The sequence below is a fragment of the Strix uralensis genome, chromosome 25 (genome assembly GCF_047716275.1).
Source record: "Strix uralensis isolate ZFMK-TIS-50842 chromosome 25, bStrUra1, whole genome shotgun sequence".
NCBI classification, from domain to species: Eukaryota; Metazoa; Chordata; class Aves; order Strigiformes; family Strigidae; genus Strix; species Strix uralensis.
The window spans coordinates 7578030-7603819 of NC_133996.1; the positions used below are offsets into that span (position 1 = coordinate 7578030).

General features: G+C 52.1%; 1 protein-coding gene across 2 annotated transcripts; it reads right to left on the reverse strand.

The window, feature by feature from the left end:
• Nucleotides 1-298: 298 nt before the first annotated feature.
• STK40 (serine/threonine kinase 40) lies at nucleotides 299-25018 on the reverse strand. 2 transcript variants are annotated; one of them, XM_074894111.1, is made up of 13 exons: nucleotides 24927-25018; nucleotides 17427-17539; nucleotides 16494-16626; nucleotides 15287-15406; nucleotides 14223-14308; nucleotides 13577-13720; nucleotides 12387-12614; nucleotides 11487-11539; nucleotides 8413-8528; nucleotides 5061-5205; nucleotides 4579-4698; nucleotides 3505-3589; nucleotides 299-2711 (listed from the first exon to the last, which is right to left on the reverse strand). In XM_074894111.1, the coding sequence occupies exons 4-13, from the start codon at nucleotides 15396-15398 to the stop codon at nucleotides 2493-2495; spliced, it is 1308 nt and encodes a 435-aa protein (XP_074750212.1). In that variant the 5' UTR covers nucleotides 15399-15406; nucleotides 16494-16626; nucleotides 17427-17539; nucleotides 24927-25018; the 3' UTR covers nucleotides 299-2492. The 2 variants fall into 2 exon arrangements, with proteins under 2 accessions (XP_074750212.1, XP_074750211.1); XM_074894110.1 differs by lacking the exon at nucleotides 16494-16626.
• Between the last annotated feature and the right edge of the window lie 772 nt (nucleotides 25019-25790).

Consider the following 25790-nt stretch of genomic DNA (forward strand, 5'->3'; position numbering starts at 1 on the left):
GGGGCAGCCCCCAGCCCCAGGGAGGTGCGGGGACGGGCAGGGTCCTGGCCCGGTCCCAGCTGTCCTGCAGCAGCCCAGGCCCCGTCACAGCCCCTGCAGCAGCTCGCCCACGGCACGCCAGAGCAGGTGGCTCAGCAAGGGGACGGTGCAGGGCAGGATGGGGCTGCAGGGCCCCAGGGGGCCACTCACAGCCACAGGGCTGTGAGCCCACCCCCACTGAACCCCCTCCCGCATCCCCCCAAGCACAGCACCCCCTGACCCCCCACCCCAGTCCCCGCAGGGTCGCTGCGCGCCGGGCTCTCGGTATGAAGTTTTATTGCCGACATGCAGGAGTAGTTTTGATGTAGTACAAAAATAATGTCTTTATACAAATCTTTTTCCTCTTTTTTTTTTCTTTTTTTTTTTTTTTTTCTTACAACAGGCTCCTTCCCACAGCGCGGCCCCTCCGCCCGCACCCCCCAGCTGCTCCTGCCCTCCCCGCACCCCCTCCTCTTCCAGTTTGAGTTAATACAAGTGTGATTTACTGGCGATGACTGGTGCGCAGGAATACTGGGTATGATACAGCCTTGCAGAGTCCCCAGAATATTGCTTTAACTTTGGGAAAAAAAAAATTAAAATAAAGAGATGGGAGCAAGACAGGAGAAAACCAGATGGAGAGAGCAGGGCCCCAGCTGGGGGTCAGGGCCCCAGGGGTGCTCAGGGGCTGGGGGGGTCCCTGCTCTGCTGCTGGTGGCACAGGGGGGTGACGGGCGCACACCGGGGTGTGCCAGGACAGACCTACCATCTTTAAAATAAATAAGGCTAAGACTTGTGGCTACTGGCTCATCTGGCTGGGGGTGGTGCAACTGTTCTAGTCTGTATTAGTGTTCACAATTCCCTGCCTGCCCGCTGCCAAGTGGCTTCGGCGAGGTCGCAGGCAGGACATAATGCCCGACGCTGCCAAGGAGGTTCAGGTCCATCCCTACGTCCCCACAAAGACACCTGGAGGTTGGCCTAGGCTAGACGCAGTCTGCGGCCCCAGCCCAGGGCAAGAGAAGGCAACAACACGCTACAAATAGATCTGCTACTGGCTCCCTGCCTGCGCTCACCGGGGTGGGAGAGCTGGCCCCAAAAAGCAGGGCCGGCCCCCACAGCCGAGGCCACAGCAGCGTTTCCTGTCCCTGCTCCCACCTCTCCTTGCACCCAGCCCGAGGCGGGCAGGAGGGCGACTGGAGCTGCCACAGGGCTGGGAACAGCTGGGAGCAGGGGAGGAGGCAACCGGGGAGCCGCTGCCTGGAGCAGGAGCCCTGGGACCTCTGTGTGAGAACAGTTCATCTGGCAAGACAGGCATCCAGTTCACAAAATGAGGCTCAGAAACAATCGTTCCTGTTCTCAGCACAGGCAAACGCTCTTCCAGTGGCATGAGGTGACAAACCAGGACGTCCTTCTCCCGCCTCAGCACCACGCAGGGATGGCAGAGGCAGCCCCAGGTTTGCTCGGTGAGGCTGGGAGGGCAAGATAAGCTGGGGAACAAATACAGTAGAGACTTCAGCCAGCCCCTTCCTAATTCTAGGCAGATTATTTTGGGAAGCTTTTTCACATTATAACTCATATATTATATCTGTACCACAACTGAAGTGTGAAAATGCTAAATCAGAATTAATGCAATTTTAACTGCACCTTAGATAAGCTACTGAAAAATAAGATTAAATCATATATCCATATGAAACTAAAGAATCAGTGAAAGGTGGGAAAGACATCAGAGGCCACAACGGGCCGAGTCCTGCAAAACCTCTGAACTGCGGACAAGATCCGATCTTTGCAGCGATCGCCTGCAAGGACGACTCTCCCCCGAGGCGGTGGCCGGGCCCCCCCGGCAGCCCCCGGTCACACCGGGCAGCCGGCGGCTGTTTGTGCCACTCACCAAGGCCTGGGTGCACTGCAGCCCCCACGGCCACCGAGGGTTAGACACCACAGCCAAACCAGGTGGCACGTTAAGGACAGAAAAAGATTTGATGCAGATGAAGGGAAGTGGGAGGTTTCAAGAAACTCTTCCTTTCGAGAAACCCCGACCAATCTAAGCTTATTCAAACCATACGGAGCGAATGCAATCAGCCGACTCGCCGTACTGCACAGCCGCGACTCGTGCCAGCAAACCAGCTTCACCCTTGGTAGTCTTCTCCTTTCCCACAGGCTTTGCTCGATCCAGAGAACAGCATGGTTAAAAAGACAAGAGAGGTAGATTACAGTCATGATTAAAAGCAGATTAGTCATCTAGGCTTCGATTTAAAAAACAGATTCCAGAAGATGCCAAGAGGTTGCTGCTTCCAAAACTAGCTTTTTCAAAAGTCTTCTCCCTCCAGAGCGAGTGTGAGTGCGTGTCCCTGAACAGAGCTCAGAAGAATTGCTACATTATTCTCCATCACGGGACACCGGTATTGCTGTTGAGCTGTAGTAGGCGACGTGAAAGGCAGACTGCAGGATGGTGCTTGTGCTCTCGGATGTGTGGGAAGCTACTTCCGAAGGTACCTCTGGGCCAGGATAGCTGCGTCCAAGGGGTTCATGGGCTGGGCGTCGTGGCCCAGGCGTCGCACCGGGGGGATGTTCCCGAACTGCCGCTTCTGTAGGAAGCTCTTGGCCTCATGCAAGGTGTTCTTCTCCTCAGCCAAGAGCAGCTGCTGTCTCATGTAGTTCTCAAACTCGTACTGTGAGCATTCCTCCGTCACCTTCACCTGCCAGAGAACCACCCGTCAGAGCCACAGCAACACACAAGGGTCCCACAGCTCTGACACCCCGAGCTACCAGAGGATAACTGGAGTCTTAAAGCAAGACCCCGACCTGCTCCCAGTACAGGCAGGACCCCCCCAGGAGTCATCGGCACCGTGAGGAACAGAGGTCTGAAGCCTCCGTGGCTCTGTCCCGACCCAGCTCATCCCAACCCTGCCAGACATCCGGAGCCTGCAGCTGTCTGAGCCCGATTCTCACATCCCCCGAGCCCAGCGGAGGGATTTCTCACAGCGACACCGACTGCGGCATCAGCACCGCAGGCAAAAGCTCTCCAAGGCTCCAAGGCTGTCCCCAGGCAGCGAGGTCACCGGCCGTCACTTCCAACAAAATACACAGGCAAGAAAACAGGATGTTTGCTCCCACCGCAGAGCTCACCGGGGAGCCCGAGCCAACACCACTCTAGTCCCCTTCCCGGCTCTCCCAGCGCACGCGAGCTCCCAGCTGTGGGCGAGGGAGCGAGCAACCCCTCCGCCAGCTCCGGGGCCAGCGAGCCCACTCCCCGGCAGCACAGCCAGCTGGATGGGGCTCCCGGTCCCAGCAGCACGAGCCTTCCCTTCCGCTGCACAGGACAGCGATGGACTCGGCCCCTCGTAGAGCAGCGGCCACAGCTGGGTCCTCCCCGCCCTCCCCTCGCCGGCTTGGGGGCCACAGGGGGCTGCTGCCTCTTTCCACCGCAGACAGACCTGGCACAGCGGCGCGGAAAAGCAGCGCTGTGGAAGGGCAAGTAGGAGACCCTACCTCTTGGGGGTTTTCAGGATTAGCCACTTGGTCATCGATGTCTGGCACCACTTGCAAAGGGCCACTCAGCGAGGACATGGACTGCCTGGGGGGAGAGCACAGCGTCAGGGACTCGGGGCACAGCCCTGGCTCGCCCACCCTTGCCCAGTGCCCTGGCCAGGGCAATCCCACCTGGCTGGCCACGGCTGGCCACCACAGCACAGCACAGAGCACTCCGGGGGGCCACACCAGCTTTTGCTACTAAAGGACACTGTTCAACATAATTTCGTACCAGGGAAATTGAATTTTATAACCCCCAGAGCTGCTTTTTTTTTTTTTTTTTAAACAGGATGTGGAACTCTAAGTTTTGCATAGGTAGGAGCAAAAACAGCCACAGCTCCAAAAATCACAGACTTTGCTGCTGACTCAACAGGCAGCACAAGAACTTTGCCTGGGCATGCTGTGCAGCACAGACAGAAGGTCACAGGCTGACAAGAGAGGGCTGCACCGAGCAAACACCAGCAGGATCCATTTCTGCTGGAGTGTGCTACTGGAATCTCATCCCAGCTGGTTTGTGCCAGGCCTGGAGTCGGATTTCCCCTCACAAGGGATCCCCACCCTGCACGTGTGTTCCCACCCGCGATGGCATCTCCTGCTCTTCCCCTCTCGAATTCTCATGCCTGCTCTTACTGAACACACAACGCAGTGCTAATTACACGCTCGCAGGACGTGTCTGTGTTTGGCTGCATCTGTTTGTACGTGTGAGATATTCCTGACCATTAGACTTTCTTTAAAAATCAAATCTGGGGAGCACAAGGGGGGCACAGCACCAAAGGCCCTCCTGTACCCCAGTATCGCTCTGTAACGCTACTGCTTTAGAGTCCAACCTTGGTCACAATGACAAGCATTTGTACAGGCCACTCCGGCCGAATCCATCAGCAGGCACCAGTGGTTGAGACGCAGGATTTAAAGAGTTTTTTGCAGTTCTCGGATCCTCCTCTGGTGTCCTGCTTGGCAGCAGTCTGCTGGCCGCAGCTGGAATAACACAGCCCGTGGCCAGAGATGCCATGTTCCCATCTCTCCTCTTGCACATACCATGATGCTATGATGGAGCTGAGAGAATCCAGCACTTCAGAAGCCGTCAGACGCTGCTGCGGGTCCAAAACCAGCAGTTTTCGGATCAAGCACACAGTGTTTTCTGAGACCCGTCCATCCCTAGCAGAGAGAGAACACGTGGTGAGCCCGAGGTGGGCCGAGGCAGCAGCAGGATGGACGTGTGGGAGCGCAGGTCAGCAACTAGAGGAGCCACCACTGCCCTGACTGAGACAGCCCAGAACTAACAGCGAGGTTGATTCCCTGTCCCTGCAGCACGGGGCCTTTCTCACCTTTGCACAAGATGTCCCAGCTCCGCTACCGCTTCCTTGGTGTCTACTGTGTGCAGTCTTTGCTCTAATTACTGCTGCGACCCTCGGGGGCTTCCAGTGAAGCCCCTCCAGCTCCAGCCGTCCCAGTAAGGCCCAGAGCACCACCCACAGAGGCACTAATAGAGGGGCCTCCCCGGGACAGGCTGTACTCACTCAGGGATGGTGTACTCGGCAGCCTTGATTTTGCGGAAAAGCTCCTGAGGTATGCTGTCGTAGAAGGGGAACTGGCCATAGAGCATGGTGAAGAGCACCACGCCCAACGCCCACATGTCACTGGGTTTTCCACGGTACGGCCGTCCTGCGAGGAGACAAAAGCAACAGCCTTTCCCACACTGACGCCCACCACCAGCAGCGAAGGCACCAGCGCAACCTCTGCGTGCCATCCTTTTTAATAAGCATTAATCAAAACGTGCAAGACTTCCCATCGCATGACGCTAAAACTCTTTCAAAAGTGCATCCTCTGTGAATAACCAAACTGTTTGTCTCCACAGAGGTGTCCTCCCCTCCCTGCAGAGCAGAGCTACCCCTGCTGAACGGCCCTGATGTGGCCCAAGAGCATCAAGAACCACTGGGCACCATGCTGGAGTTCCCACCTCACTGCCCTTCGCCATCCCCCAGCCTGTCACCATCGGGGTGCCGGCGCCTCGAAGGCTCTGTGGCTGCACCCTGCTGCGAGGCCAGGTGAGAGCAGGAGGGAGGGGAAGGGCCAGCGAGCACAGGCAGGGGGAGGCAGGAAAGAAAGCCCGAGAAAGAGAAGGGCTCTTCTGGCCACGAGCGGCGCAGGACGAACGCCAGCCTCACCATGCCGGCTGCACAGCAGATCCACGGGGAAGTGCAGACTAAAACTCTCCACACCAGCTCCGACCGAGCCCATTGAGGGGGGACTCTGCCCACGGGCCAGATCCAGCCCACGGCCACCAGAGCCTGCTGGGAAGCTGCGGAGGGCACAGGAGGAAGGTGCCTCCCCCAGGCAGAGGCATTCCCCAGAGCTGCTGCAGCCCCAGCATGGCCCCGGGAGCCGCTCGATGGAAACGCTGCTTTAAAGCCCCTTCAGTCACACAATAAATCAGCCAACAGCAGCATGTATGAGGGTCAAAAAATTAAACTCCAGTGCTGTACCACAGCATAGGACTGATGGAATGACTTCCTCTGACTCACACAGTGAGTCACTGCTGCAGCATTTGTTATTTGTACTAATTATTCTTTGCTTTATATGCTCAAAAAAAGGCACCTCTCCCTCCTCCTCCAGCTTTTCCTGCGGTGACATTTCAGCAGCCATAAAACATAAGCCATCTCTTAGCAGAAGACAGCTCCTCCTGGAGACCTAAAACAATGATTAAGTCTTCAGGCGTTTTAGCTTCCTCTTGCACAGGAGCATGAGCAATGCAGACAGAGGGATGCTCAGAGTCTGAAGGTGGTGGTGAAGCCTGGAATGTCCTCAAGTAACTTTTCCCTCCATGCCTGGAGGGGAACTGCAGACTGAGCCGTTCTGGAGCAGCGTTTTCAAGAGCACAGGACGGGGCCGTAGAGGCGCCCCAGGGGGAAGGGCCACCTCGCAGAGAGCGCGGGGCGATTGCGCTCGAAAGTCAGTCCAACATAGTCCTGAGCCAAGGCTGCGCCTTGCGGGGTCTTGGGCAGCCTCAGCTGTCAGAGCAGTCAGCAAAGACGCCTGTTCAGCGCCATGGGGTGCGTGGCCTGCAGACAGGCCAGTCAATCCACCTCCAAGAGAGCTGTTAGAAGAAACGCGGGTGCTTGCAGCCGAGCTGTGCTGGCAGGGAGGGCAGCAGGGCTGAAGGCCAGGACAGAACAGTGCCCTGGACCAGCAGGAAGGAGCTGCTCCAGGCAGCCTTTACCAGACACCAGCCACTTGAGCTGCAACTGCTCCAAGTTCCTGCAGAGCAGTTGGCTCATATCGTCCATGTGGTTACAGGGGCCTCAGGATATCCTGCAGAACAGGAAAGGCCTGCAAAAAACACACGTTCCACCTCCCCGCCTGCCTCTGCTCCCTTCCTGGCTTGGTCCTGCCCAGGAGGGAAGCAGCCTCAAACCTGCCTGGCAGATCATGACGGAAGAGCTCATCTACATTTATTGTTACTGCCTGTAAACCTGACAACAGACGTACTGAGGGGAGTGCACTGGGTCTGGAAATTTCAGGACGAGCTCCCTCTGAGGGCATTTCTGAAGTACAATAGCTTGGGATGCCATAAACAAATAACTCAGATCTTCAGCAGAGGTGTTTCCAGTATTCTAGGTGTTATTCTTGCATAAACAAATGCGACAGGCTGGCAAGGATCCTGGCTTTCACACTAGCTACATGCACATGAGCAAGCAGTGCTGCCCAACGTACTGCCGACTTGTCCGGAAAACCGTTGGTGCTGCTGATGTTCTGTGCACAGTTTCAGGCACTTTCCCACCCCCAAATGCTAGCTCGGCCCTGCAGGTGGGTAACCCTTAGGCAGTGGGGTGCACGAGGGGTGATCTTGGACTGCAATAGGCAGTTCAGCTTCATCCAAAGGGAATTTTATCTGTGCTCACCGGGAGTACTCCACAGCATGAGCTAATGCACGATAACTGGAGTCTACACAGAGATGCTCCATATGCACAGTCCCAGCTGTAAAAGCATCCTTGATGAGAAGAAAAGAAAAGAAAACCCCAAGAAATCCCCAAAATGAAGCCTTGGGTCACTGCACTGACACAGCACCACCACTGCCTGCTCAGCTATTGCCAGCACAGAAGGTAGTGCAGTAGCAGATCTTAGAGCTCACGGAAGAGAAACCTCCTGAAGTAACTAAACAGACAGAAACCACATCTGTTTCTGAAAGTCTCATGCACTGGAAACAGTTAAAAGGTGGGAGGACATGAGGGAAAGCTGTTCTCTGCCAGACTTCTGCTTAAGGCCTCTGCTGGAGACAAGGCACAGGCCAGGCTGCTGGACACAAGATGCAGCCCAGACAGACTGCTGCTCTCGCCTGGCAACATCATTCCTTTATTTTTAAGTAACTCCTCTCAGTCGGCCCAGAAGCTGCCCAGAGGGTCAACAGTTCCCTTCTGGAAGCAAGTAGCAGCTGCAGCAACTGCTCCTCTTAGTGTACGGTCTGGAGTAAACTGACAGTATGGTGGGATTTGGACCGATCACCTCTTAGGCCGAGGGATTTACCTGCAGCTTAAGTGAAGCCTCAGGAACAAGATTCAGACGTGGGACACGGAACGCCTTGTCTGCAGTCGGACTTATTTAGGAACAGGCAGGGAGCTTTTCATTAGCTTTGAAGTTCAGACTAGCCTTAAGAAAAGAGTTACACTCGCTCCTTCCCTCCATGCTTTCCCAGTCGGAAAACCAGACCAAGTCTCATAATTGGACCCTAATTAGGAGGCTCTCACAGAAGGCAGGTTACATATGGGAACAGAACTACATTGTTTTCATTTATTGTCAAGAGCCACGAATAAATGAAACGAGCGTAAAGAGGGGGCTGTGAACCCCCACTGAGGGCTGAAGGGGTGTGCTTACCGCTGAGCACATCTGGGCTGATGTAGGCAGGGCTCCCTCGCTGGTCTTTCAGCAGGTCATCTTCACTCACCAGGTGCTTTCCGAGACAGAAGTTTGTTATGGTTATTCGATGAGTCCTGGGGAGAATCAGAAGGCATCAGTGAAAAGGCCCATCCTGCACGAGCCAAACAGCACAGGCAGAAGTTAACATCACCACAGAGGTGTGTGTCGCTGGGGCTTTTTGGGAAGCCTGAAGTGCTGGGAAAAGACAAGTGGAGGCATGGGATCACCTCCAGCGCGAAGGGGCGGATTCCACCCACCAGCACGGCTTGAAAGACTCTTACAGGGCAACTAAGACAATCTCTTACAGCTACAGACAACGTCCACATCCGAGTGGCAGGCGTAAGCCTGGCTGTGAGCACAGGGTGCTCATGTAACTCGCCCACCTTGCAGCCACACAGCTGCCTTTTGGCCAGCCTCCTTGGAGCATCCTAGCCCGCAGCACAGCACCAGGACCCGCACGCGTGTGCTTGCTGACCATTGCAGGGCATGAGCATGTTAACAAAGTAGTTTATTTTAATTGCTGGTTCTCCCCTACGCTGTCCAACTACCATCCCTAAAAGCATCTTCTCCACACAACATTTTCTGGAAGCTGAGGGGAAATACCCTGCAGAAGGGCTGCCCCATGCCTGGCTTCTGTGCACTGTTTGCTTATGTGTCACCAGATGAGCTGCAGGACCTTTGATCAGACTCAGAACAACCACTTTTGTGTTACCCAACAATCCCACAGGAGGAGTCCGGTGGCAGTTTTACCTGATCTGCAGGACTGTTCCTCACACCCCAGTACGCAGAACGGAGAGAGCCTAATCAACACCCAAACAACCTCTGACAGAAAAGGCGAGAGCTGCAGGTACACACGACCTCTTTATTAAGATACCCTTATACTGCCCGCTCCAATTAATGAATTTTTCCAGGGAAAGTGAGCTCATTACAAAACTACCATCACATTAAATCTTCCGTGTCACTCAGATTTTGGATTTTAACGTACAACTTAAAGGATGGAGCAGAAAAACACTGTCAAGAAGATTTCTATATTCTTGAAAAGCATTACACAACTAGAGCCTGAGAGAATGAATTAACTCAGTCACAATAACCAAGAAATATTTCCAGCAAGTCTAAGAGACAAGTGAAATAAAACCAAGTGTGGGTTGGCAACGGAGAGTTGATTATTAAGACAGACAGACTTGTGTTTAAGAAGTGTTAGCTTCAACTGTCAAGAGACCTCCCTGGCTGAATAACAATCTGCAGGATTTGTTAAGGATTAAAAAGACTAAGTGTTCTAAAGGACACTAAAATGTTCAGGGTTGCTTGGCTTTATTTAGTCACTGAAATCTGATCTAATCTGTAATCATCCAACTACTGCACCGGCCAGCTGGAAAACCTGCGAGGCTTTAACATCCACATCTCACGGGGGACAACGGCTGAGGGGCCTTCATTAGCCCAGGGTGTAACGGGCCCGGTCAGGACCTCGCAGTGATACGCCGCTACCTTCACTCCAGCAGAACAGACTCGGCTCTTCCGTGAGCACGGCTGGAACAGAACGAACGTTCCTGGTCAGCCCCAACGGCGGCTCCTCTCCATGGTGATCTATTCTTACGCCTCACCCACCCTTTCATATGACTCACTGCTGTAGAGGCTACAGCTTTTCCTCAAAGCTGATGGTCTTGCTAGTAAAAAGCAAAAACATCATATGTAATACAGCGAATGGCTCCGGCAAGTGTGTTCAAAGCTTCAGATACCTCCCTCTTCCTGCTAGTGGGGGCCCCTCTGTGCAGCTCTACAGCGGGATGCTCCACTGCACACTGCCCAGACAAGAAGGGAAGCTCTGGGTGGATCCTTTGAAGCAGTAACCTTTGTCTACCCTTCCTAGCAAGAAGGAGAATCAAAGAAACAAGCAGAAGATAAGAGATTTATCCTAAAGCAGATCTATAGAAATGACTTAAACCAATTTACAGGTGGCCCTGAAAAGCAACGTGTGCGGGGAACCAAGACATTCAATCTCAGTAGGTAAAATCTGTTTGCTTTCAAACAGTATTAGGGAGGAAAAAAAAACAAGCTGTGACCACAGCAAACCTGCATGCTTTGTGCAGACTCTGGAAGCCTGCAGACCTAAAGCCTTCCAGTTTTTTATTCATTCCACAGAAAACCAGACAGTGTGAAAAGACAATGAATTCCACTCATTCTTAAAGTTAGTGCAAAATATTTAGTCAGTAATGTAATACTGAAGGACACAGCAGAGTATGTGAAGTGGAACCAGCTTGCCAACTAAATAACTACATAACCCAAGACAACTGAAACCTCCAAGGAGCCACCAAGCAAAGCACAAAGCGGCCTCTCGCTCCCGCTGAGCTCACACCCCAGCGGTGCCGCTCGCTCTGCTCCGGGAGGGCTGGTCCCTGCTGCCCCCGCGCAGCCCCCGCGACACGCTGGACATGGGTGCTTATAAACTGAGCCTTGAATCAAACCAGCTAATGGGAACAAGGAAGCTATTTCAAGCACAAATACAGACTAGACAGAAGAGCTTTTGTTTAGATAAGTAAATATTTTACTGCTAGCAAAAACACAGCAGTGCAACAGTCAACGATTTAACACTGCTGTGATTATAGTGCAGGCTGCAGTGCTGGGAATTCCTGTAGCACGAGGGAAAGCGAATTATGCGAACAGAACCACTTACCACATTTTAATTTTTTTTTTTTTTCCTTAAAAATATATAAAAACTATTTCTCTTGCAGGTTTCTGAATTACTATAAAATTTAGTTTTCAGAACTTCAAATCCCAAAAGAAGTGCTGACATGGGGTCACTAAGCCTGGTGGAAGAACGAACTATCTAGGTTGAGCTCAATTAATTTTTGGAGATTAACTCACATAACTTTGAACTGGATTTATATTTTTGCACAGCCTGCTTCCATTTCCCTCACTCCTCTCACACAACAGCACTCTCAACAAGTGCTGCCTTTGATTGTGTTTCTAATAGAAAACTGCTTCAGAGAAGAAACATGACAACTGCCAGAGCAGCAGCTCTCCAGCACACTTACCTTTTGTTTAGCACCATGTTTCCTAGTTTCAAGTCTCTGTGCACAATATTTTTCTGTAAAATAGATAATAGTATAACATGAGCAAAAGTGTATTTGTTATAGAAGTATAAATTCAATACTTGGACAAAAGCACTAAGTATCTTTTGAAATCACGTTGTCTTCATTCGCAGAAGTAACTGAGGTCAAGGTTCCAACTGAGGTTGCATCCTGGGTACTTCATGTGTTTCATTTTCAATTCTGGTCACAAGGACAGAACAAGCAAATTTGCTACTTCGAACACACAGACTTGACTGAATTAGTAAGAGACCTCAAACTTAAGTGTCCAGGCTCTGTAAGAGCAGAACGATGAGCGCTCCCTTAAGACACACGCTTCACAGCTCTGCCGAGGAAGGACGGGTGTCCCTTGCCACAGGGTAAGAAGTCAAACATTGGCAGAATCTATTTTTGTTACAATGATTTCTAGTTCATTGATCTCAAACTCGTAGCTTGAGGTTCTGATCTCAGAAATCAATTCCTCCATTGTGATTTATTTTGCTTCAGAAGGAAATCGCTTGAAGTGCTTCCTGCATTTGACTAGCCTCTGCTCTCCTCTTTGATCACCCCTTTCTGAGGCCGGTAACACTGCAGTTCACCTGATCTGCAGTTAGTCCAGCTGGCCCCTCTCCACAGTCAACAAATGCTACGTTATCATCAAGAAACTTGAGGGCAGGGGAAGGGAAGGGAATGCTCTTTTACGGCTCGCCCCGAGGTCTTACACAGAACACGGTTACAGGGAAACAGCTGAAACATCCATCCTCTGTAACCCTGCCACTGCCCGCACAAGGAAGTTTTAAAACATCTATTATACTAACGTGGGAAAACTAAGCCTTCCAGCACTGAAAGGGCTAACAAAGATCTTACCTTATGTAATGCTTCTACCACTCGTACCACATCATAAAATATCACTACCGTCTCCCGCTCACTGAGTCTCTTCTCTTTAATGACATAATGCTGCAGATTGATCAGATCTGCTGTTTTGTCACTGAAATCATGAGCACAGAGACAGTCTAACACAAGACAAATGCGCTTCTTCATTTTTCTGACCATTCTGTTGGCTTCTAGATCTTCTATAATTTCACAAGCTCGGTCCTACAGGGAGGCAAACAAATGATCAATAGTTCAGGGAAGCTCTCTGGGCGTATGTACTTACACACAGAGCACTAGAGAATAAACGTGTGATCTCAAAACAAGCAAATGCAATCATAGCACTTGATCTTTGCCCCGAGTTGGGATTTCAAAAAGACGACACATGATCTCTACTTAAAGAAGCCAGAGAAGTCTATGCTGTTTGGCTGTACACATGTGTCAGCACTGATACTGTTTATACACAGACACCTGTAGGTAAAACCTAGAAAAACTCTACACAGTGGTACAGACCCTGTGAATATGAGGGATCCAGCACATTATTAATGAGAATGGAAATCTTAAAACACAATTAGCAGTTCTTCCATAACGTTAAACAGGACACAGCTGAGCTGGACATTTGGCTTATTTAAGATACAGCACAGATGGCCTCAGGCGAAGAGTCTGATGACAAAATTTAACTAGTGAGCAAGGCAATACCAACACCCAAACCAGTAATTCCTATCAGCCCATAAACAGCTCTGAAGGCGTTAACAGCAGCAAATTCACTCACACAAAACATTGATCAGCACATTGACTAGTTTAACTTGCTGGAACAGTTCCCTGGAGATTTGTCCCTTCTCACAAGTAAAGCAGCACAGCGACTGGAAAGCACAAATTCAGCTCTAAAGGGTGCTCTGTGGCCACAAGTTAATTCGCCAGTGAAGCAGCTATTTTCCTATTTGAAGGGGACGCTGCTGAGCGCCTGTCCCATCTCTGAATGTTCTCACATTTCCCACATCCCACTTAACCCTCAAAAGCTCCTGCCACAAACGTGCTTGTTTGAAGCAGCAGCGGTTAGTCTCAGCGGTGCGCTGGTAATTCTTTACACACAGAACAGGGTCAGCACGAACTGTACGTTAGAAAAAGCAGCTCAAGCCAACAGCAATTCCTGGCATTCCCCCAACCTGGACAGTGACCAGCTGTACCTGAAAGAGCCCGTGATGATGAACCACTCCTTCCTGGTTGTGGAGCAGGGAAAGGAGAGAATACTCCGTGTGCAGCAGCATCTTGCCCTGTCGTTCCTCCTGGGTTTCTATTCCTTTATCACCCCTTTCTTCTAAGGTGAGAATCTTCAGGAAAAGGGAAAACACCTTCACAGTTCCCAGAAAAACCCAAATGCCCCCAACCTCTCTCATTTTAGGTATTCACATGTGTTTAACAGCTGATGTAATTGTGCTGATGTTTGCATACTTGCCACAAGCTTGTCTGAACTAACATCTGTGCAGAATGCAGAGCAGGAGCTTGACTAACACAGAAAAGCTGCTCAGGTGGCTTTTTGCAAGTATCCCAGGTGATTTTTTCCACTGGATCTGCCCTTATTTCAGGCACAGTGGAGCAGAGCAGATCAGAGGGCTCCAGCAGAGCAGCACAGCAGCCACAGAGGCCTCCTCTCAGGGCTAATCTCGACACCAGATCTACGCCTGGCAGAACTGCCCCGCCGAGGGGAAGTTCCAGCAGCGGTTTCTGACAGCGCACCGGTTCAGCCTACACCACACACCACTGCAAGGGCTCCTGTCACAAGAGCTGAAGTTAAAGAGCCCTGAAGATCTGGAAGCCCTGCAGTTTGCTTACCTTTAGCTGATAGAAGTCGTCTGTCCCATCCTTTCTTGCCAAACACTGAACAATACTTGGCACAGGGGAGTTACCTAAACGTGGACCTAACAGCACAAAGCAAAAACAGACTTGTTTTCCTTTAAGCAGCAATGACTAATTCAGGGTTACATCAGTGTGCAAGTGTCACGCAGTTACATTAGTTTAAACTAAGTTCCTTTTTTTCAGCAGACTAAGTGCGTTTCCACAAATTATGACCTAAAGACAAAAAAAGGGTATTGAACTCCGAAAACCTTCTGGACAATGTTTCATTTGTTCACTGGAGAAACATTTAACAAAAGCCCACATATGGCACAGCTGTTTTCAGAAATTCAAATTTCTGCATGCCTGAACCATACAGCTTTTACATTTACCAGCAACACCCATGGCAACTGCTATTACCACACCTCTGAACCCAACTGCCACCTCTGCAGGGACGGCTCAGGCACACAGAGTAGGCCAAATTTCAAGTTAACATACAGTCTCTACTCTTCCATTTAAATCAGTCGGCTTCCAATTGATTATCCATTGGTTTTCACAGTGAAGTCCAAGTTTTTGACAGTCGTTATAACTAGTTCTGAACTAACAACTATTCTAGCAACTCTCTGAAGCTTGCAGAGGGGTCTTGCCTTGGCACATACTGTTTGTAGCGACCACAACTGCATTGCCAAGTCGCCTGCATGCTCATTTGAGAGCACATTGCAGACAAGCAGGGTTCAACGCCTCTACGGAGCTCTATCCGAAAAGCCCCCTGGATTAATTTGCTCTTTAAGAAGGTTTAAGAATATAGGGTTTCTTTTTTTAAAAAAAAAAAGTGAAAGGGCTCATTTATCTTAAAAGCCATGTCTGCCTTGCTATATTAGTATTACATATCTCCTTCGCTTGACCAGCTGCAGGAGCTCCAAGGGCTGCACCAGGTGAGTTGCACTCTGAGGGAAGATGCTGAACTAGACATCTGCCTTGTCTCATTTTATGGTGCCTTTTATTCTCAGCTTTGCAATCAGTAGCTACCTTGAAAACTGAAGAAGAAAACACTCCCTGCTTACCCAGTATAAAAGGGCCCGCTCTCTTGGCATTATTTCCAGAAATCCCTGTACAAAGAGCTTTTGCCTTAGTGGATGTTTCCCCAGCTCCTCTGTCTGATGCTCGCCGCTTCATCCTTGGCTCTTGAAAGAGAAAGAAGATCACATTTGATGAGCAACTGTGTTAATTTCTTATAATATCCCTTATTTTGTGCTGGAAGGCTTTCACCTATTGATGCAGTCGTGTGTCTGCCTACTTCTCTTTCTCCAACAAGCTATGGCTCATTACTGATAGACCAGTTGTGGGCTGGAGGCTTAATGTGTTTTTGAAGGTATAAATCAGCCTCATTATTCAAAGCAACATTTCATAGAACAGTTGTTTGAGAGACATAGTGGGAATAAGTCAAAATAATTAAAGCTTGTTTTACAGCAAAAACAAGTTTGTGAATTAACATATTCCAAAAAAACTCTGAAAGAAAATGCCTAAGTTATCCTCTGTATGGACGTCTACTTCTGATTCAGTCTGTGGACTCCCGTGGGCTCCTTCCTGGAGGAATTCCCGCCAGGCACCGCAGGCAGCTCGCCCAGTAACTCGGAAGGCTCAGGTCTGTTCCTCAAACAGCCAAGAATGCACAGAACTGACCAGAAAAAGGAACAGTAGCTTTCACCTTTTCCAGCAAGGGCACAGAGGACTGAAACACGTTAGTTATCGTGAGATTCAGTTAATTTAATAACTATTTTTCAAAAATGTATTTTTAGTCTTAAAATAAGTCCCCCCTCTCTCTTTGTACCTCTTTAAGCTCTAACCTTTTTATTACATCTCCATCTATGGAGCTGTATTATTAAGGCATTACATCCAATGCAGCTGAAATTTGGAATCCAACATATAAAACTCAGTCTCCATGTGCAGGAATGGATGCTTTGTTTAGAATTAACACACTATTACCTGCCTTTAATGGATATTCCAACGAAAGGAAACGCTGTGGTGGCAGTACGTGTGCTCTCTTGCACTATCACTCCATGCAAAGAACAATTTAATCTACTAAATGTGACTCTCATGCTTTGCATCCAAGTGTTTACTGAAGGTCCACACATCACGAGAATTCAGCACAAACAACTAAAAGCTTGACTAACTCCTACTTAGGTATTGCAGAAAATCCGATTTCCAACATGCATTTTCTGCTGCTCAGAACTCTAAAGGGCATTTGTGGAGGTATTGCAGCACCAATACCTAAAAGGGCTACAGAAACTCAGGTCTTTGTGACTGAAACACTTCTTCCCGAAAGGAAAATCTTGCTTCAGTTGAGCAGGAAAAGAACCTCTTCAGTTTGCTGCCAGGCCAGCCTTCACGCACCGCGGGCTCACTGCAAGCACAAATCAGCTCTGTCAAACTGAAGTTTTGTTCCCAGTACACCTCCACTTCACCTTTATCTCTTGGAAAAGTTTCGGAGACTTTCACAAATACCTCGATGTTAAATGCTGCTGCTTTAACATTTCAAAGATTTGGGGCAGGGGGGAGGAACTAAGCACAGATCCATTTTCTCACTCTGAGCAAGTCAGAACCAAGCCCCGGTAGGCTTCCCTAAGAGGTTACTACAGCAGACTGGGAAAATATTTTTGGGTTGTACTTATTTGTTTTAAAAAAGTCCCAGTGTTTCACCACATAAGAGACTGATAAATCACCATACTTTGAATGAAGTTTACCCTCTGGCAGTCCCACCCTTTCTGTGGACACAAGCGTGATCTCATTGCATTAATTCATCTAGCAGTACCTGTCACCAAGATCAGAGATAGCAAGAGAGATAAGGAGAGAAGTCTTGCAGCAGACTTTGCATCCCTGCGCCTCCGACTTCCACCAGCCCGGTCAGATCTCCAACAGAGAAGCGTTACCAGGCCCAGCCAGTGGAACAGAACAAAGTCCTGAGCCCCATATGCTCCTTATTCTGTTCATTCCGCATCTCTGACCTAATGTTTGATTATGCCTTATAAAATTCTCCACTCCTTGCAACATCATCATCCCTGCTGGAAACGTATGAGTAACATTTCCACTGGAGAAACCCCACTGCACAGAAACTCTGAGATAATGACCGTTGTGCAATCCGAGCTGGATAGGAATCGCTGGTGCGAATGGCGTTATCGTAAACAAAATAATCGGAGGACTCACGTAGTTCAGCATCAACTGTATCTTTACTCTTCTTCCAAACTAGGTTTTCCAACGTCTCAGGAGACAGGAGTCATCACCTTGGAGAAGGCTGGATGGTCGAAAGGTCGAGGACTCTGTAATGTGAAACGAGATACACTTGATGCTGCGGTTCTGGATTATTCTTGATTACGATAACGTGGTATGCACCAAAACTTCTGCAGCTTGAAACACCTGGGTGTGTTTTGGCTTAGAGAAGGCCTGAAGCTCCTGATATCACACGAGAGAATAAAAGGGCTCTTGAATTCAGTCCCCAAGTCACAGACACACAGCCCTGCACAGCAAGACAAACACAAGCGTCAACAATCTCAAAAGGCATTTTGTGATGCAAGACAGACCTTCCGAGCAGAAACACGATCTGCATTTGAACCCCCGCCCCGTGGTACTAGCTTGCCTGTTTTTAACGGTATCTCAAACACACCCAAGTTAGCAACAGTGCCACAACAGAATCTTCACCTCTGGAACCAATTTTTAGTCACGGTAAGAGTTAATGCTTGAAGTTTGGGCTTGAACAGAACAATTTCTGCAAAAGGCACAGAAGGCTACATGGAATTTTATTCTCATAAAATCCCCACTGCAAGTTAGTTCCTCTCTACAATATATATTTGGCCTCTTGAAAAAAAATAATCAAACTAATTCAATTTAAATTCAGTGCTACTGAATAGTTCATCTGGTCCAATTAAAAAGGAGAAATTTAGGATTTAAATCAGGCACTCTAGAATTAAATTTATACCACCTCTACCAAATGCTTAGTTTAACGCTCAGATACTGCACGTGTTACACATCTGTAATCCAAGCTGGTTGACTTTACCAGTATCCGGTTAGAGCAACCAAAAAACACACAAGGAACATGTGGGACATGGGAACCGAACTTCCACCACCACCCAAAACACAGCCCAGTGTTATCCCCTGGTCCCGGGGGAGCTGCTAAATATCCTTCTGGATTGAAGTACCGAAGCTATCAATACTTTAGTGGATGAGTCGTCCCGGCGCCGAGAGCGAGCGGAGGTGTCCCAGCCCTACTGCTGCCTAAAGGACACCCACCAGCTTAAATATCACAGCATACTTGTGAGAGCAAGCAAGAAAGACGCCAATACAAATGCGTGCTCAACTATTAAAGACAATTCTGAGCCACTGGTGGCACTGTCTACCCCATCTCCCCGCTCCCTACTTGGTTCCTGCTGCTTGGGCTGTGCCGCGAGGGTGGCAGAGCCCACCAAAAACCTGAGGGGCCCTCAGCAGCACCCCGAGGGCTTACATGTGAGCACTTCAGGTTCCTCTGAGACTGGAACGAAGGTCAGTCAGGTGGAAGGAAGGTCCCGGAGCAAAAGGAAGAAAACCAGGGGCAGCTGCCGTGAAAAAGCAGGAAGATGCTTCCCTTTTCTGCACATTGTGTAACCCCAGTTAGAGCAAGAAAATTGGTGAAAAGGGCACGGGCTTGCCTGTGTCAGCCTCCTGCAGAACGAGTGGCCATCCACTAGGCATAGGGCTAAGAACAGTATTTTGAGACAGGGTTTAAGGAAAATCTTAAAAAACCCAAACAGAATAGCCGTGCAGGAGGCTCCCCCGCCCTGCCGAGCCAGCGGGTGTTTTCTACCCGCAAATCCATTTACTCTTGGCTTGAGCTGGGCTGATACAAAGCTCTGATTTCAAGAAGGACTCGCAACACGACGCTGGTATTGCTCAGACACCAACAGCTGTGCTATACCCTGGAAGAAGAAGCTTTAAGTAAGTTCGAGACAAAAGCCATAACAAACCAGGCAGTGCCTCCACAGCCGTAAGCAGAAACACGAGGCCACAGCAGCCCTCAGCGCCCAGACCCGGAGCGGGACCCTCTGCGAGACGGGGGCCGCGTCCCGCGAGCAGCGTCTGTGGGAGCCATCGGCCACCTGCCCGCGGGCCCTGGCGTGTCCCTGGCCCCGCGCTGGCTGCAGGAGCCCCGCTGGCAGCGCGGCTGCTCCCCCCGCAACGTGTTCAAACAGCAAACGAGCTGCTGCTGCGTGTCCTGGCGCCAGCGCCGCCAGAGCAGCCGCGCCTGCCCAGGTCAGGCTTGCTGCGAGCACACCAGAGGGGACTAGTGCATCGCACTGGGATTTCCTCCTCGCAAACAACGAGCAGTAAGCGGAGTCCCACACACGAACTGGTTATGCTGCAGCACAGCTGAGCTTTAAAATAGCCCAAAGTTGAGAATTTAGAACATTTCCATGAGAGGTCGAGAGCCTCGTAAGGGTGAAGAGCATCCCCTCCACCACTGCAGCAATGGCTCTGTCTACAGGCAACCTCACAGACAGCCGGGACTTTCCAATTCTTAAGACTGGTTAAAAAAAAAAAAAAAGTCGTTTAACAACAACAGGATCAGTCTTGAGAGAGCATCCAACATTTCTGCAAAGAACCAGAACAAAAACACTTCTCCCTCAAAACACTTCATCCTAGGGACAGGACCATTAGATACTGGTGTGGCGGCTTCACTGCCCGCTCCCCCAGAAACCAAACTGGAGAAACTGAATCAAACCACCCCCACTCCCTGTCCCACCATCCGTAACAAAAATGGTCTCTCACAGACAATGAAGTTACAAGTCTAGCACAAAAATTTAGTACTTAATTTTAACATGATGCATGTAATATATTGAACATCTTACTAGAGAAGCATCTAAAGCTTCTTACTGTGCTAGCTATGACTTTAATAGAGTTATTAATCAAATAATTAAGACCTAGATGTAATGTCTTTTAATTACATAGCTTAAGGAAATTGTCTAATTCCTGAGTTACTGCATGATGTTCCAGTGCCCAGCATAACAACAAAGAAAAACAAGAGAGGAGGAAAATGACCTTTTCATCTCAGATTAAAGAACAGGCAAGTCCTGCAGTCCAGCAGCCACAGCTAATAGCTGGAGCAGGGAAAAAAAAAAAAGTACCTTTGGGGCGTTAACAGGATTACTCAGCAGCACAGAAACTAGTTAAGACACTGGAGCAGCTGATACAACCTCTGTGACACCTTCTGTTGTTTTATCTTGCAATGAGGGGACAAAAGGAGATGGTTGGTATTTACAGTGTCTCGGGCGACGACTGGCAGCCCCCACTGCTACAGGCCAGCTGATCTCTGCAAGACGATGGGCTCGGCTGCCAGTGGGGAACCAGCAGCAACGACGGAGCCCACCAGCATCTGCTGGAAGTTCAGGGCTATCGAGGACGAGCTCCCCCAGCAAGGAGCTCACACCATTAAAGGAAACTGGGGTGCCACTGGCCCCGCCGCCAGCACCCCGGCACCCGAAACCTGCCTGTTGCTCCTGACCTGAAAAGGCTGCAGGTGGAAGCGAGACGGGGCTGCGCGGGAGCCGCGGGCAGGGCTGCCAGGCTGCCGACTCGGGCGGGCGCACGGGGCAAAGGAATCGCCGCTCCCTGCGGGCTTTGTCACCAGGCTCAAAACCTCGGTGGTGGGGAGGCAGCACCGCAGCCGGGCCCGCTGGGCGCTGAGCCGCCCAGGGGAGTGTGGTGTTGCGCTGTGCTCGTGGATCATCCATCTCCCACCCCAGACGGGAGGAGACCTGCCACGCAGCGCAGCAGCATTTCTGCCCAACTTTCTCTTCTGGGAGAGAAGAGTATTTGCTGCGGCATTTGGGGTGAAGCTGGAGACCTGGTCCAAAGGTTTTTGTCCCAGTCGCTCTGTCCGCTCTCCTCTCAGCCAGCGCAGGCCTCAGCTTTTGCAAAAATAAAGCTAAGAAAATTGATTCACATGAGCAGTATCAGGCTGCACTTTTACCACTTAAGTAACACACTTAGTATTATATATATGGGCAGCATTTATCAGTGATGATTTAATCAAAGCTCACATTTAAGCCTGGCTCATGGCAAATTCCAGCTCATGAGAAGCTACATAGGACATGACCTAAAAACCTACACGAACATTAAATGAGCAAAACCTCGAGTATGGTCCAGCTTCCCAGCATGGGAACAGGCAGGTCGGTACTGCTGCGAGAGGCAGCAATCCCGGAGTGTTGCCACACGCCTTCCCCAGGCAAACCCTGCGAGGGACAGCTCAGACCCGAGTCATCGGCGCTCCCAGGGACAGAGGCTCCGTTCCCATTGGAAAAGCTTCCCTGAGAACAGGCGGAGCTGGGATCAGCCAGGCCTGCGGAGGAGTCACCGGCTGGGGGATTACAGGGCCTGTTTGCCGGGCAGCTCCCAAGCCAAGCGGGCGGGAAGGAGGAGATGCTGCAGCGGGGCGCAGGGGCAGCTGGGTGGGCTCCCCTCCCTCCGCAAAGCACCGTGGTAGATTCACTATACAGGAACGTTAACTTTACCAAAGGCTCTGGAAGTTTAAGTGTTCTGTAAGAGAAGTAATAATAATAAAAATAAAAGCCCATCAGATGACTCAGCGCTGCCAGTGCAACCCATGTACCGCTGTGCAAGCCCTTCCGGGAAGGGAAGCCTTCTCCAGAAACAGAGGAGCCCTGACTCACAGATTTCTTGGAAACGTGCAGAGACTCATTCAAGCTTCTTCCCTAAGTGAGAAGTTCACTCCAAACCAGACACAGACTTTCTCTGACTAAAGGAGAAGGAAGAATCCCAAGGTGCCGGCGCAGCATGAGGGGCTGGGGCACCCCCACGCCGTCGGGAGGCACCTGGTGAAGTATGAACTCGCCGAGCGAGCTGGGAGACGCGAACACCTCCAGCAGCCCCTGCCAAACCGACCACTAGAAAACCTCCTTCCTCAGCCCAACCTGCTGATTAATTTAATTCTGGGTACATGAGCAAGGCACAGCCAGAACTTGAGAGGCCACAGTGCTAAAAGGGACCCCAGTACCCCCTGCCTACACCCCGCATCTAGCTGTGGCCAATCTCCAACTTCTCAGGGACAAAAAAAAGCTTCCACAGGCCAAGTCATACATCAGGGAAAGCAAATTCCTTCTTGGCCCCCCCAGGCAGCTGGGGAAACTCTGAAGCACAGGATTCCAGCAACGTAATCACAGTGCAAGCAAGCAACAAGCTGGGCTCGCTTTAAACCCTCCTGATGCATCAACACATGCGATAGCCAAGGACTCATCTCTGGGAGTTCCCTGTTCGGTTACATAAACACCAACTTCAGCTTAACCCTTTCATGCTGAAGCACAGGCCACCTCATCCAGGAAAAATCCCCGCTCCGGCCCAACATCCTCACGGCAGGGGCACCTACAGCAGGACACGGCGCAGGAGAAGAGCCTGGAAATCCAAGCGCAGCACTCGGACCGCATCGCTCTCCCAGCACAGAGCCCAGCATGCGAGTTCCTGACCTTGGGCTGCTCCCGTGAAGTCAGGAGTCGTTACCCTGAAAGTCACCGTCAGGTGAGATGCGTATTGGATTATGAGATTTTATTTTTCATTTATAGCTTATGTTACTACGTACACTTAGTATTCCATAAATCCACTGCAGCAGGACTTTCCTCATGCGCACAAAGATTACTGCATGACTCACACACGTGCTGACACTTTCTTTACAGTGAGGTGTGGTTGCTGTTTTTAATGATGATCTGCTCATCTAGCCCTAACTAGATCGAAAGAAATATATTTAAGTTATCTACATATACTGCCATGGTAACGTTACTATCGTTTGTAGCATGAAAGCACACTGACAGATACCGTAAGTTCACAAACGTGTACCCGACTAACAAAAAAAGACTGTTTCACATAGAAAATTACAACAGGCACGGAGCCTCCTCCAGTCTAGCAAGAGCTCCCAGCTGGAGAGCTCCCAGGCACCAGTGAGGCACACACTGTACGAGTCCCGAGCACCGCGGAGTCTGCAGACTGATAACACCTCTCTTATTTAGGCTAAGCACAGGCGGCAGTTCAGGCAAAATCGATAGGGCTGTCCTTAATCAAACAGCAGCTGAGCGCCTACAAGGCTTCCCTCCGCGTGGTTTCAAAAGGAGATGATTCTGTAATACCCTGAGGATAAAAAGCAGCTGAACATGAGGGGGCTTTTAAGTAATGGGATTATGTGACCAAACCATCAGCGCGGATGCCACAGAGAAACAATAAAAGGATGTAGCACAAATGCTCCAGCATCAGGGGAAACACGTCCCGCATCCCAGCCGCTACCGGCCCAGGGCCATGTGCCAGCAGGTACAGCCTTACCCTGCCCCATCCCTCAACAGACACCCTGCGGCGTCAACCACCCTCCGTCAGCACCCATCTCGTGTCCCTCCTGCCCCGATGGGAGCCCGCTGTCCCGCAGCAGGCGGGTGGCAAAGGCACAGCAGCTCAGCCCCACCACTCCGGGCACCGGCCTCTGCTCCGGCTTCCCCATCTCCCTCCAGACAAGGGGTTACAGCCTGAGACTGGATCCCAAGACGCCCAGCACACCTATACGTCGCAGTGCATGTTAAGCCTACACATTAAGACCCTAAACTACCACAGAACTGAATCATCAACGCCAGCGCAGCCACAGCGGGAGGAGGGAGCAGCTGGCCAGGACAAGCCCCAGAACCCTCGTGCCAGGGAGCAGCGGGGCAGAGACACAGGGCCACGGGCTCCCTCCGACAGCACCGTGCGAGACCTTTAACACTCCCACGTACTGCGGCAGCGACGTTCCCAAAGGCCCAAGCCAAGAGGAACAGGTCCTGAACGCAGGACACCCCGAAGCGCCTCTCCTTATCTTCTCCAGGTGAGCGCGCCCAGGGCGGCCGGGTCAGGCTCCTGCAGCGAGCTCCGGCGGTAACGCTGGATGGTCTTACTCATCTCACTTAGAGGTACAACCTTCAGCTACTCCCTGCTGAGGCACACAGCACTCCTCCTCAGAGCAGAGGTCCAAAACTACTAAATTACGAGATTCCTGCCCAGACTGAAAGAGAAATCAGCACCGAACACAAGCTGTTTGCTCCCTCAGCAAGCCCGGAACCTGTCAGTGTGCTGCGAAAATAGCTGCACTGTCACAAAGCCCCAACGCCACCAGCGCTGACAGAGGGAAGAGAAATCACAAAGGAGTTTCACTGAGCGATATTTTTAACGCCGGCCGGGTCCACCCGCCCCGCTACGCCAAATCCCACCCTTGGCTGGGGAGGGCCTGGGGCACGGGCAGCACAGACCGGCCGGGCCGCCCCCCGCGGGCAAGGCTCCCCAGGGCGGCCAGGAGCCCCTCACGGCGGCCCCACACCACCGCACACGCGTGGGGACCGGCGCAGCGGCCGCCACCCGCGGGCCCGGGAGCGCCCGGCCCCCGCCGCCCCGCGACAGGCCGCCGGGAGGGCGCTGCCCCGCAGGCCCCGCGGGGCGGCCGGGCACCCGTGGGCTGTCGTCCCGGGACCACGCAGCGGAGCCTCCACCGGAGCCCGGCGTAGAATAACGAGAGCGAAGCGGTTCCCCGCAGTGCCCGGCCCCACACGGACGGGACCGGCGGCGGCGCCTCCCGGCCGCGGCGCCCACCCCCTCCCCCAGCCAGAGCAGCTCCGGGGCCCGGCTCACCCGCGCCCGCCCGTCCCCGCTCACCCATGGCCCCGGGGCCGGCGCGGCCGCCGGCGCCTCCCGCAGCCCCACGCCCGGCCGCGGCCTCCGCTGCGCTGCGCGGCGGCGGCCCCCTGACAACGGAAGTGACGCACGCGCCACCGCCCCCCGCCGCCATCCCGCCTCCTGGCGGCCACCGCAGAGATGGCGGCGGGGCCGCGCTGATTGGCCGGCTGAGCCAGCGCCGGCTGTGATTGGAGGAGAGCCCGCGGGCGGGGAGGGGATATCTGCGGCGGATTTTGATTGGCTGAGGCGCGGAGAGCAGAAAGAGGCAAGACGCGAAAGCCGATTGGCTGGGGCGGGCGACTCCCTCCGCCGATTGGCTGCTGCTCCGGCCGGCGATGGACGCCGAGGGGGTTGGTGGGCACGCGGGAGATTCGAACGCGCCGTGATTGGAGGAGAGGCGGGCGCTTTCCCCGCCAGCCCCGCCCACCGCCGGCCGGGGTGTCCCCGAGCGCCCCGCAGGGCTCCACTCCCACCAGCCAGGGCCAGGCCGGGCCCCGGGGCCGGAGCGCGGGCAGGGCCGGGCCTACTGCTCCCAGCGCCCTGCGGGGGCCAGGCCTTGCCTGGCCGGTGCCGTGGGGGCTCGTCTGTGGAGCAGGAACAAGCCCGTGGCCAACCCGTGAACCCCCCCTGCCCCAGCGGCCTCCCGGGTGCCTGCACAGACGACGCCCTGAGCCGCTCCCGTGGCTGGAAGCGTCCCCGGCCAGGGTAGGGACGCGCGGTCCGTGCCAAGGTGCCATTTCATACATGTGAGCTCTTAAAAACGAGCCCAGTCCCCAGGCGAGCGGCTCTCCGGGGGCCGGCGAAGCAGCAGCTGCTGCCCTTGCTCCAGCGAGGCGCCCGGGC

Coding starts and splice junctions, on each gene's coding strand:
- STK40 (XM_074894110.1), bottom strand. CDS start 15,398: ATGAAGCGGCGAGCATCAGACAGAGGAGCTGGGGAAACATCCACTAAG. Junction 3,590..4,578: donor AGCTCCATCATAGCATCATG/GTATGTGCAAGA, acceptor CTCTCCCCCCAG/GCAGTCCATGTCCTCGCTGA. Junction 2,712..3,504: donor ATCCTGAAAACCCCCAAGAG/GTAGGGTCTCCT, acceptor GTTCTCTGGCAG/GTGAAGGTGACGGAGGAATG.